General features: G+C 42.0%; 1 protein-coding gene across 2 annotated transcripts in view; it reads left to right on the top strand.

The window, feature by feature from the left end:
* Positions 1-12698, top strand: part of LOC141110450 (uncharacterized) — a 50048-nt gene that overhangs the window by 23303 nt on the left and 14047 nt on the right. Inside the window, exons 8-10 of one of the 2 annotated variants that reach the window (XM_073601796.1) lie at positions 2094-2127; positions 4260-4325; positions 7290-7591. In XM_073601796.1, the coding sequence (XP_073457897.1) occupies positions 2094-2127; positions 4260-4325; positions 7290-7373 (184 nt within the window). In that variant the 3' untranslated portion in view covers positions 7374-7591. Of the gene's footprint in view, positions 1-2093; positions 2128-4259; positions 4326-7289; positions 7592-12698 lie in introns of those variants that run through there. The other variant, XR_012236295.1, reaches the window with a different exon arrangement.

The following is a 12698-nucleotide window of genomic DNA, read 5'->3' as shown; positions in this document are numbered from 1 at the left end:
ACAGGCGGTGATTGTGGGGGTCTGCGGGCAGAGGGCTTATCAGAATCTGGAAGCCCCCCTTAACAAGGGGGCCCCCAGATCCCGGCCCCCCTACCCTATGTGAATGAGTATAGGGTACATTGTACCCCTACCCATTCATCTAAAAAAGTGTCAAAAATAAAACCAGTATACAGGTTTTTGACAAAGTAACTTATTAAAGCAGCTCCGGCGTTTCTTCTCCCTCTGGTGAGGTCTTCATCCTCTGGTTCTTCTCCCTCTGCTGATGACTTCTTCCTCCGCTGATGTTTTCTTCTGCTGCTGGTTCTCCTCTCTCCGCTGTCTTCTCCCTCTGCCGGTTCTTCCTCCGATGTCCTCTCGGCGCTCTCTCCCCCTGTAATGCAAGGTCCGCCATGTGCAATTACTTATATAGCAATGGATTGTGGTAATCCGGTGACATCATCCAGAGGCCCCACCCCCTTGTGACAAAACCACCCCATCATGCCACGGCAGTTACATCACAAGAGGGCAGAACCTCCGGATGATGTCACCGAGTGGCCATGCCCCATTGCTATATAAGTAATGCCACACGGCGGACCTGATAATGTAGTGGGAGTGAGCATCAGGAGAACATCAGAGGAAGAAGGAGGCAGAGGGAGAAGACAGCGGAGAGAGGAGAACCAGCAGTGGAAGAAGACAGCAGAGAGAGAAGAACCGGCAGCTGAAGAAGACATCAGCGGAGGAAGGTGTCATCAGCGGAGGGAGAAGACCCAGAGGATAAAGACATCACCGGAGGGAGAAGAAATCGGAAGGAGAAGAGGACGGGAAGAGGCCCTTGTCCCTATCAACATGGGGACAAGGTGCTTTGGGGTGGGTGGGGGGATAAGGGTCTGGTATGGATTTTGGGGGGAGCCCACACCGTTTTTTTAAACTTTGGCGTTGGGGTTCCCCTTAAAATCCATACCAGACTGAAGGGTCTGGTGTGGTCTTGAAGGAGGACTCTATGCCGATTTTTTTTTTACATTTTGGCATGGGGTTCCCCTTTGAAGAATATTATTAATATCTAATATTCTAGTATCTCAAGGGCGTTTCTGAATGAATAGCATTGATAGTCAGACTTGACTTGAAAACAAAGTGTGAGTTTATTGTCACACAGTTGGCATCATAAATACAATGAAAAAAAGTATAACAGTTCAGTTCAGTGTAGGTAAAAATATATGAAATAGAATAGTCATAAAGCTGTAATAAGCTTATGAAAGCATGTGTGCTTTATGGCTGCTGCCTTCTGTTTTTATGCTGTCGCGTGTAGCCCAAGAAGAGGCAGGAAATGACGTTCTTATGCCGCGTACACACGGTCGGACTTTTCAGCTACAAAAGTCCAACAGCCCATCCGACAGACTTTCGACAGACTTTCGACTGACTTTTGGCGGACTTTCAACAGACTTTCTAACGGCCGGACTTGCCTACACACGATCACACCAAAGTCCGACGGATTCGTACGCGATGACATACACCGGACTAAAATAAGGAAGTTGATAGCCAGTAGCCAATAGCTGCCCTAGCGTGGGTTTTTGTCCGTCGGACTAGCACACAGACAAGCGGATGTCTGGGCTTGGCAGAGTTACGACGTAAAGATTTGAAGCATGTTCCAAATTTAAAGTCCGTCAGATTTGCGACTGGAAAAGTCCACTGAAGGTCCGGTGAAGCTCACACACGATCGGATTGTCTGCTGGATTTGGTCCGTCGGCGGCCGTCAGACAAGTCCGGTCGAAAAGTCCGACCGTGTGTACGCGGGATAAGACTTCTAGGAGAATTCAGCTGTTTCAACTTGTCAAAGTCTTTGTGTAAATATGTCTGTGTCATCTCTCCTAGAGGGTGAGTGTGTGTGTCTGTCTCCCTTCAATATGGAAGTGTTGGCTTCATATGTTACATGTGAACGTCATAACCTCACAAAAACCTAGAACCTTGTATGGCACACATTCATTTCTGCTAACTTCAACAAAAGGAAATACTAACTCAGAGTCATATGGAGTTTATCAAGCCCACATGTAACACTCTATATATCTATACAACCACAATGCACAATGACAATCCTACTTCTTGTTTCCACTTCTTAGAAAGAAAAGATTCCACGGAGCAGAGAGTCCTCAGGTACGACATTGATTTTATTTTTCTCAGATTATAGTTACTTTCTCTTCTGTAGAAATAAATCATTACCATAGGCCGTTGAAGAAAAAAAAGTCTATAGCGAATCGGGTGAAAAAGTAAACAGATTCAAAATTCCCAAATAATTGAAAACGTATACAGTAAAGTGGTCTTTCCCCAAACAACACCCAAGGAGAGACCAGTCGGGATCCCACTTTAAAGTTGAAGTTTAATCTGCTTACATTTTAATTTTCCTGGTCCCCCCTCCTCCCATCTTATCTAAATGCTGATGAGATGTTTTAAATAAAACCTTTCTGCTTTCATCACATAGCTTATTTTAGAATCAGTGATGTCATCACTGGGTCTCTGTGCTCTAAGCAACGCATGCAGTATGTGGCTGGTAGGAGGGGCCATCAGGGTGCTGTACATGGCTTCCTGAAAACATCTCAGCACCCAGCCTCAGTACTCCACCCAGCCCTCAGCTCAGTGTGGCGGCTCTTGGGTGGAGTTTTGTAAATAGAAAAAGGGTTTAATGGTTGGATGTCTGGAGGAGTTCCTGGGCAGGCTGTTTTTGCATGCAGGCCAACCTTGTTAATGCCCACATGTGATGCTGAACCTCCATGATTGAAAGACATAAAATTCAATGAATGAAAGAGGCGGGCCAGGGGGAGGCAGGCTGGGGTGGAAAAAGTCTCGATCAGGGGTCTCTAAACTTTCCAAAAAAAGGGCCAGTTTACTGTCCCTCTGACTTGAGGGGGGGGGGGGGGGGGGGGGCTGTGGCCATTGGAAGTATAAAATGTCCCAGCCTCAGTGGGAGTAAACAATGCCCCATCATTGGTGTCATTGGGAGGAATTGTACCACATCATTGTTGTCATTGGGAGGTATTGTGCCCGATCCCCATCATTGATGTCAGTAGGAGTTGCGCCCCATTGTTGGTGTCATTGGGAAGAATTGTGCCCCATTGTTGGTATCATTTGGAAGATTTGTGCCCCATTGTTGGTATCATTGGGAAGAATTGTGCCCCATTGTTGGTGTCATTGGGAAGAACTATGCCCCATTGTTGGTGTCATTGGGAGGAATTATGCCCAATTGTTGGTGTCATTGAGAGGAATTTTGCCCCATCATTGGTGTCATTAGTGTCACCTGGAGGAACTGTGCCCCGTTTTGATGTCATTGGTAGTAATTATGCCCCATTGTTGGTGTCATTGGGAGGAATTGTGCCCCATTGTTGATGCCATTGGTAGAAATTATACCCATCATTGGTGTCATTAGGAGGAATTGTGCCCCATTGTTGTTGTCATTGGGAGGAATTATGCCTCACCATTGATGTCATTAGGAGGAGTTGTGCCCCATTGTTGGTGTCATTGGGAAGAATTGTGCCCCATTGTTGGTGTCACTGGGGACAATTGGGCCCCATTGTTGGTGTCATTGGGAGGAAATGTGCACTTCATTGGTGTCAGTGAATAAAATAGTGTTCCAAGGGCTGGATAAAGCAAGCAAAGGGCCACAGTTTGGAGACCCCCTGCTCTAGATAATGTTGGACATCCTCCAGTCAGGAAATGAGGCGGGTTCTAGCTTACTTGCTGCAGCTTCTAATGCACATTATGAGAAGCTCATCAGAGGAAGCCATTTCAGTCCAGGAGAGGAGCCGGTACAACTGTGCAAGACTGAAGGGAAGGGCGGAGCTCAGATTTAGGGACACAGAGGCTCATGGGGCAAGAATCCCCACCCACTGTGAGAAAATACCATACCATCTTGTCACTACTTATGAACATATCCTTCATTTTGGAGATGATAATGTTACTTACAGGAGAGGGGGTGGGGAATACTTGTCCTATAGACATAAGGGCAGGATCCCACTATTTTCGGGGGCACTTCTAATCTGTTCCAAAAAAGAAAAAAAGAAAAAAAAAACACCACTTTATCCAGATCACTATTACTTTGGGGAAGGTTAATAAAGTAGTAGGTGCCACCTTGTTTATTGCAATTGAGAATATGTCCCTATGATGACATCTAGGGGGACATCAGGTAATCCACGGTCTGAAATAAATCTCAGAAATGTTGAATATAAATAATAACCTTCGAGTTTTAAAAAGTTAAATTTTTTTCAGTATAATTCTTTGTATTTCCCAAGCAGCCCTCTGATACGACATACACCGCTCTCAGGAAAAGAGAAACAGAGGATGAATATGATACACTACAGGTAAGTCACACTTGAACATATAGGAATCGCGGCAAACGTACACCATGCTTGTGGTGGCATTATTTCTTAATTAGAGCCCAAGTGCGGTGCAATTTTGCTGCAACTGTCACCTGGAAAAACACGCAATGCACCTGGCTCAGTGCCAAAAATTTGCAATTTTGCAACATGAGTTTCTTTGGTGTGTTTTTAGAGTGGAGGGAGGCCCATTCAAAATGAATGGTGCCACTTTACAGCGTGGTCCAAAAATGTGATGTGACAGCGCCACTCAGGTGTGAACGGTGCCGAGGGGTGGAGTTCAGGTATAGATATTTTTACATAGCTCCATTGGTCCAGCTTGGAGCAATGTAACTATGTATCTACCATACCTGTGGGATCCCCATGGAAGCTGGAAATCACTGTAGTAGTCTCCTCTGTGTCTCTGATCGCCGCTGACTTCTGGGTCTTGTGCCAAGCGGCTGCCCTACTGTTTGCTAACTACAGGAGGTGGTTCAATTGCTCACAATCAATACATAACAATGTGATACTGTGAAAGCTCTGTGATGCCCAGAAGCAGCATGGTATGAGCTAGAAATCCTCTGTAGTGCCCATTCACCCTTGTGTGCTGCAGCAACCGATGGTAAAACATGTGTACTGCCACACGTTCCAGCTATGCATGGGAATGTGCCTGCTCTATATTCTGTGCATTGTGGTGCTATTCATTGTGAATGGTATCCCAGTGCACAGTACAGTAGAGTGCGACGACGCACAGCACACCACACATACCATGCGTTGTGGTGTGCTGCATTACTATTAAAGGGTCATGTGCGTTTTTTGATCTACAGTACATCTGGGAAGTATTTACATCGCTTCACTTTTTCTACATTTTGTTATGTTACAGCCAAAATGGTTTAAATGTATAATTTTCGTCAAAATTCTACAAACAATACTCCATAATGACAATGTGAAAGAAGTTTGTTTGAAATCTTTGCAAATTTATTAAAAATTAAAAATTCCCATATACATAAGTATTCACAGCCTTTGCTCAATACTTTGGTGAAGCTCCTTTGGCACCAATTACTGCCTCAAGTCTTTTTGAGTATGATGCTACAAGCTTGGCACACCTATTTTTGGGCAGTTTCTCCCATTCTTCTTTGAAGGACCTCTTAAGCTCCATCAGGTTGGATGAGGAGCGTTGGTGCACAGCCATTTTCAGATCTCTCCAGAGATGTTCAATCGGGTTCAAGTCTGGGCTCTGGCTGGGCCACTCAAGGACATCCACACAGTTGTTCCATAGCCACTCTTTTGTTATCTTGGCTGTGTGCTTAGGGTTCTGTTGGAAGATGAACCTTCGCCCCAGTCTGAGGTCCAGAGATCTCTGGAGCAGGTTTTCATCAAGGATGTCTCTGTACATTGCTGCATTCATCTTTCCCTTGATCCTGACTAGTCTCCCAGTTCCTGCCCCTGAAAAACATCCCCACAGCATGATGCTGCCCACCACCATGCTTCACTGTAGGGGTGGTATTGGCCAGGTGATGAGCGGTGCCTGGTTTCCTCCAGACACGATGCTCGCCATTCAGGCCAAAGAGTTCAATCTTTGTTTCATCAAACCAGAGAATTTTGTTCCTTATGGTCTGAGTCCTTCAGGTGCCTTTTGGCAAACTCCAGGCGGGCTGCCATGAGCCTTTTACTGAGGAGTGGCTTCCGTATGGGCACTCTACCATACGGGCCTGATTGGTGGCGTGCTACAGAGATGGTTTTTCTTCTAGAAGGTTCTCCTCTCTCCGCAGAGAAATGCTGGAGCTCTGTCAGAGTGACCATCGGGTTCTTGGTCACCTCCCTGACTAAGGCCCTTTTCCCCCGATCTCTCAGTTTGAACGGGCGGCCCGCTCTAGGAAGAGTCCTGGTGGTTTCAAACTTCTTCCATTTTCGGATGATGGAGGCCACTGTGATTATTGGGACCTGCAGAAATTTTTCTGTACCCTTCTCTAGATCTGTGCTTCGATACAATCCTGTCTCGGAGGTCTACAGACAATTCCTTGGACTTTATGGATTGGTTTGTGCTCTGCCATGCACTGTTAACTGTGGAACCTTATATAGACAGGTGTGGAAACAGGATGCACCTGAGCTCAATTTTGAATGTCAAAGCAAAGACTGTGAGTACTTACTGTATGTACATGGGAATTTTTTCCTTTTTTATTCTTAATAAATTTACAAAGATTTCAAACGAACTTCGTTTACGTTGTCGTTATGGGGTATTGTCATACTATAAGTCGCCGATCACGGTCACTACTAGTTTTACGTCTATAGCTGTGTAAATTACAGTATATATTTACCATAGTTTGTAGACACTATAACTTTCACACAAACCAATGAATATACACTTATTGAGATTTTTTTTCTTTTTTTACCAAAGACATGTCCCAGAATACATTTTGGACTAAATTTATGAAGAAATTCGATTTTTTATTTTTTATTAAATTGTGTTTGTTAATTAACAGAAAGTAGAAAATATTGGGGGTTTTTTTTACATTTTTTATTTGTTGTTTATATGATAAAAAAAAAACAAAAAAAAAAAAACAGTTGTGATCAAATACCCCCAAAAGACAGCTCTATTTGTATGAAAACATGATGTAAACTTCATTGGGTACAGAGCTGCACGCAAAAAATGCTCTGGTCATAAAGGGGGTAAAACCACATGATTAACATATTAATGCACTAAAACATATCGCTAAAGTGTGACTCAGCTGTAAAGGGGCCCGATGCGTGCAGTTTGCTTTACTGTCATCTAGTGAGTATATACAGAATATCAGGGAATATTAATGTATATAATGTATTAATTTATTCAACGAGGGAAGAAAATAAATATTGCATATGTGTACTGCACAGCACAGATATTAGTTTTAATTAAAATAAAATATTTTTTTTTTTAAAAATGTAAATTTTTATCCCAATATTTCTACTTGATGTGCCTGATTTATTTTACAGCCCGTACCCCCTGGAGGACCCATTACCCAAGGCAGAAATTTATCTAAAAACGCTGACTATGAAAATCTTCATGAGAAGACCTAAAAAAAAAATCTGGAGATTATATTTCCGTTGCTTTAAAGGGAAATAATAAAGGGTTTGGGGCAAATTTAGGTTTTTTTCTAACTCCATTGTTTTACAGAATAGAAAGATACAATGAAATGAGGATGAGGATAGGTGTATACTGTATATGTGTATGTGTATATATATATATATATATATATCTATATATATATATATATATATATATATATATATATAGATATATATATATATATATATATATATATATAGATATATATATATATATATATATATATATATATTTGTGTGTGTATATGTGAACTGAATTGAATATCTGTACATTATAATACAGTGATAATAAAAAAATAGTGCAATATTTTAGTTTAATGCTGAACCACAGGCAAACAGTTACAGTAAGTGTTTTTTTATTTTTTTTATTTCTATGTATTTGGGTGGTTTCTTTTATTGAGTTTCCTTTATAAATTAAGTTTTTCCTTCCTTTTATTGTGTTTATATTTAATTATTATCTGTCTTTTTAATTACATTTTTTTGTCTGCCTGATTTTTACTATTTTTGTGACATACAGAGGGGGCAGGTCCAGGATAATTTTAAGCAACTTCTGTAACACTTGGTTGCGATTTAAAGTATAAATAAAAGCAAACCTTTTTTTTTCCAGTTTTGGATAGAGAGGTTTTTATTGCTGCCTGTGCCCCCATTAGGGAGATTCACGAAAACAAGAATAGCAGAGAAATCTGCCAGTGGAGGCTTTGGAGGGATTTCATCGCACTTCCTGTTTTGACCAAAGGGACAAGAAGTGAAAGGAAATCTCCCCAATGGGGACACAAATGGCAAATACAAAAAAGTGACAGCTCTCCCTTGCTCTATTGATTATGGTTTCTACTTTAAAGCCCATTGCACTCCTAATAACCATTAATTTTGGATTTCCAATTCACTCCAGAGCATTTTGCCAAAGTGGCAACATTTTTACTGAAATCTTTAGATCTCTACATTTGGCTCAAATGTTGGGGAAATCAAAACTCTCAATTTTCATCTATAAACTCTACTGGAGAGTAAAAACAGTTATAAACAAGCCTGCAGACCCCCACAACCACTGGCCAGGGTTGTGGGGATGAGGCCCTTGTCCTCATCAACAGATGTCCTTAGTTATACTTTAAGCATTTTTTACAGAGTAACAAAGGTTTATTGAGATGGATGGAGAGGATATTTTCAAGACATAACTGACAGATCCATGGTATATAATTTGATGTACTGTATATATTAAAGAGTCCATTAACAAGACATGTTTGTGTTTAAAATTAACTTGATATGAACAGAAACGCTGTGTACTGCAAAACCTTTATAAAACTGCAGATTGCATGAAGATACTGTATACAGAGATCCCCTACAATGGAAGGATTTATAAATATGGTGATGTTTTTAGAGATTATGCAAACATTTTATATGATGTCAGCAAAATAAATATATGGATTTTACAAAAAAAAAAAACACTTGATATGAACCGGAATCTCTTGTACTGCAAAACTTTGCATAAAACCTTTAATAAAGTTCTTGACTTAAAAGCAGGTATTTATTTATTTCAGGTGAGAAGTACAAATATGGAAAGGCAGAGAGGAGCTTTTAATGGGTAAAATAATCATAAAATGTAAAGGATGGTAATTGATTTACTATTTAATTAGCCTTAACTAATATTTCCACTTAAGGTTCTGATTTTATTTTACATCCTGTCGCCAAAGGCAGAGTTGTATCTAATTACACGTAGTGTGAAAACATTCATCAGAAACCTTAAAATATAGAAGATATCTCCAGCTTCATCAGCAAACAATCATGTTTTGGGCCAATTAAAAAAAAAAAAATATGTCAAGTTTACAAGTTCATCAAGTGATGATGTTCATCTTGTTTTTGTTATGTGTGTAAAGTCTTTATTTTACAAATTAACATGACATATGGCCTACTTTTTTCTTTTTTTTTTTATATTTAAATTTTTTATTAAGGAAGTTTTTCATGTTACAAAGTACAGATCTGCATGTCTAGTAACAGAATGTGATGTGCAGATTACAAAAAGAAAGTAATAGAACAGTCAATATCAGTCAGGATGCCAATAAGATGTGATAAGAGAATAGTAAGAAATCAAACAGCCAATATAGCAATATAAGTGATATAGGGAGTCACGGATGAGGGAGGGGTACATATAAGTATACATAGGTGAGTGGGGTATTGTATGGATGTCTAAGGCCAGTGCATGGTTAGGCTTGGGATTTTAGCCAGTTCCAGTTAGTTGAAAGGGATACATCTTGAATCCTGAAGCCAGAGATAACATATTTTATGGAAATGAGGGGTATTCAAGTTAGGGTTGCCACCTCATCCCTTTAAACCCAAACACATAGTAATTACACTGGTTCTGAGGCTAATTTAAAGCAGATAAGGCACCAATTGAGTTTAATTACCACCTTAATCAGCCACAGAACCTGTGTAATTCATATGTGTTCGATTTTAAGGGGATGAGGTGGCAACCCTAATTCAGGTGTGCCTTGACGAAGAGTCCACAGCCAGTTACATAGTATTTTCTCACAGTCACGTAAACACACAATTCTGCTCGTTATCTTCAATGACCAGTCCAGGGGTATGTGTTTTTATGTTTTATTTAGAGAACTTGGATAGGAGAAGGGAATTAGTAGGATACTCGAAATTAACTATTCACAAGCGAAGACAACTCTCTCAGATGATCTACTGAACCGCACAGGGTCTGTATGGAAGAATAAGTCCGTCTGTAGCAGAAGAGACTCAGTGGACTTTGTCAGTGGACACGAGTCTTCAAGACACTATAGCCAGTGTTTCCTTTAGCTCATACACCCAGTATGCTGACTTCTAGGACCAGAGGGAGCAACACACACCCAGTCACAAGGATCCTTTCAACTTCCTTTCCTTTCAACTTCCAAGCGACACTCTATACCAGTGACATAAGACCAGATCCGTGGAGTGAACAAAAGATTACATCGCACAAATACAAAAATGACATTAAATCCTGCAAGGCTATTTAAAGGACCTGAACATATTAAGCAAAAAATATGTTATGCGACCGGTGAGAACCATGCGAGAACAAGTCACACCAAAGTCGGAACAAAGTAGTGCAAAAACCTTTTGGAGTTGCACCAATTAGAACGGGGACCTTTGAAATACACGGATTTTGACTTGTCATGCCACTTCAAATGTGTCAAGTCGCACAACAACAACTCGCAGTAGTGGAAACAGAGCCTTAAGCAGACATCACCTAACTTTAACCACTTATCTACCGGGTACGCTGTCACACTTTGAATGACAATTGCGCGGTCATGCTACACTGTAACCATGTGAAATTTTTTATAATTTTCTTCACACAAATAGAGCGTTCTTTTGGTGGTATTTAATCACTACTGGGATTTTTATTTTTTTCCTAAAAAAAAAAAAAAAAAAAATATATGGAAAATGTTGAAAAAAAAAAAAGTTTTTCTTAGTTTCTGTCAGTGAATTTTGTAAATAAGTAATTTTTCTCCTTCACTGATGTGCGCTGATGAGGCGGCACTGATGGGCACTAATAGGCTGCACTGATGGGCACTGCACTGATGAGGTGGGACTTATGGGCAATGACTAGGTGGCACTGATGAGGAGGCACTAATATTCTTCACTTATGGGCACTAATAGGTGGCACTGATGAGCACTGATAGGCGGCACTGATCAGTGGCACTGGTGGGCATTGATAGTTGGCACTGGTGGGCACTTATTGGTGGCACTGATGGGCCTTGATATCCGGCACTGGTGGGCACTGATAGGTAGCATGAATAAGCGGCATTAATGGGTGGCACTGATGGGCATTGATGGGCTTTACTGATGGGCATCACTAATGGGCACTGATTTCTGGCTGTGGTCGGCACTGATTGTTGGCATTGGTGGGCACTGGTTAGCATGGGTTGCTGGCACTGGTGGCACTGTAATGTAATCAGGGCACTGATCGTCTCTCCTCGCAACACACTCTGTCAGTGTGAGGTGAGGTGAGCCGATTACCAGCACTTCCTTGCTTACATGTGACCGGCTGTGATTGGACACAGCCGATCACATGATTAAAGAGCCGCGTCATACCATACCTGGCCAATGTTCCTGGAACATGGAAATCACTAAAGTAGACATCCCTATTCCAGTGATCTAAACAAATTTCTGGGTCCTGTGCTGAGCGTCCGGCCTAATGCATTGTGAACACAGGAGGTCCGTCACTAAGCACAGGCGCCATTCATAGAAAGCTTTGTATCTTCTGAATGAGTGCAAAGTGACCCTTGATTGGACGAGGTGGAGAGGCGAGGAGGTGACATCATATGCATAGTTACATTGGTCCAGCTTGGATCATTATACCTATAGAAAAAAACACCATGCCTGGAAATATTCTTTAACCACTTAGTGACCGCCCCATGTACATTTACTGGGGCAGGGCGGCCACTCTGTGCTAGATCACGTACCTAGTAGGTGATCTGACACTTCTGGGTCTGGGGCGTGCGCTGACGGCGACCTGCTTCCACTGTGATTGGAGACAGTGGGAGCCAATCAGCGGGTCAGTACGACAATCTGCTTTGCTTAACTTATAAATCCCATGCTGTATAAAACAGCAGTATCTAAATAGAACCTGTCGATATATTAAAGGACAGCAAAACTAGTCTGTCTTTTAATAGTCAGGCGCTTGCATGTAAATTTAGGGGGTTATCTGTTCTGTACACAGTTCAGATTTAATCTGTGGCTAAATTAGCTTCTGTCCCAGCATTGGCTGTGTTGCATGTAGTTCCACACTGTTGTCTGTAGGTGTCGTTGTCACCACAGGCCAGTATTGGAAGAGCAACAGGCTGAAGTGTATTGAGTGCTCTTCTTTCTTGGAAACAGGCCAGTGGGGGTGGTCCACCGATGTGCATTCTGGGAGAGGGTACTTAAGGGCAGGACGCCACTTTCTTTTCTCTCTTGCCTCCTGGCCCTCCTGGCCTAAGGTATGCGGTGACTCTTCTCCTGCCTCGGGGCCACATTGGCCTGAGGCTATGTGACTACAAGTAGGCCCAGAAGCCTGTGTGGGGCCTACCAGCGCAGAGGTGGTCCTTAGGCTGTTTTGCCTGTTAGGAAGAAGCCAAGCCAAGCTGAGGAGATCCAGGGGAGGACCCTTGCTGGAGAGAGCCAGGATGAAGGCTGGTCTCTCGGGAGGGTCTGGTAACTTACTTGGAGGACACACCTATACTTAACTAACCTGCCTCACAGTACTTCCGGGTCAGCTTAAAGGTTCTGGTACTGTGTAATCGTTCAGCTAATACTAAATCCTGT

Source organism: Aquarana catesbeiana, linkage group LG10 (assembly GCF_042186555.1).
Source record: "Aquarana catesbeiana isolate 2022-GZ linkage group LG10, ASM4218655v1, whole genome shotgun sequence".
NCBI lineage: Eukaryota > Metazoa > Chordata > Amphibia > Anura > Ranidae > Aquarana > Aquarana catesbeiana.
Note: the sequence above shows the minus strand (reverse complement) of the source record. Positions and strands in the feature narration are given on the sequence as shown.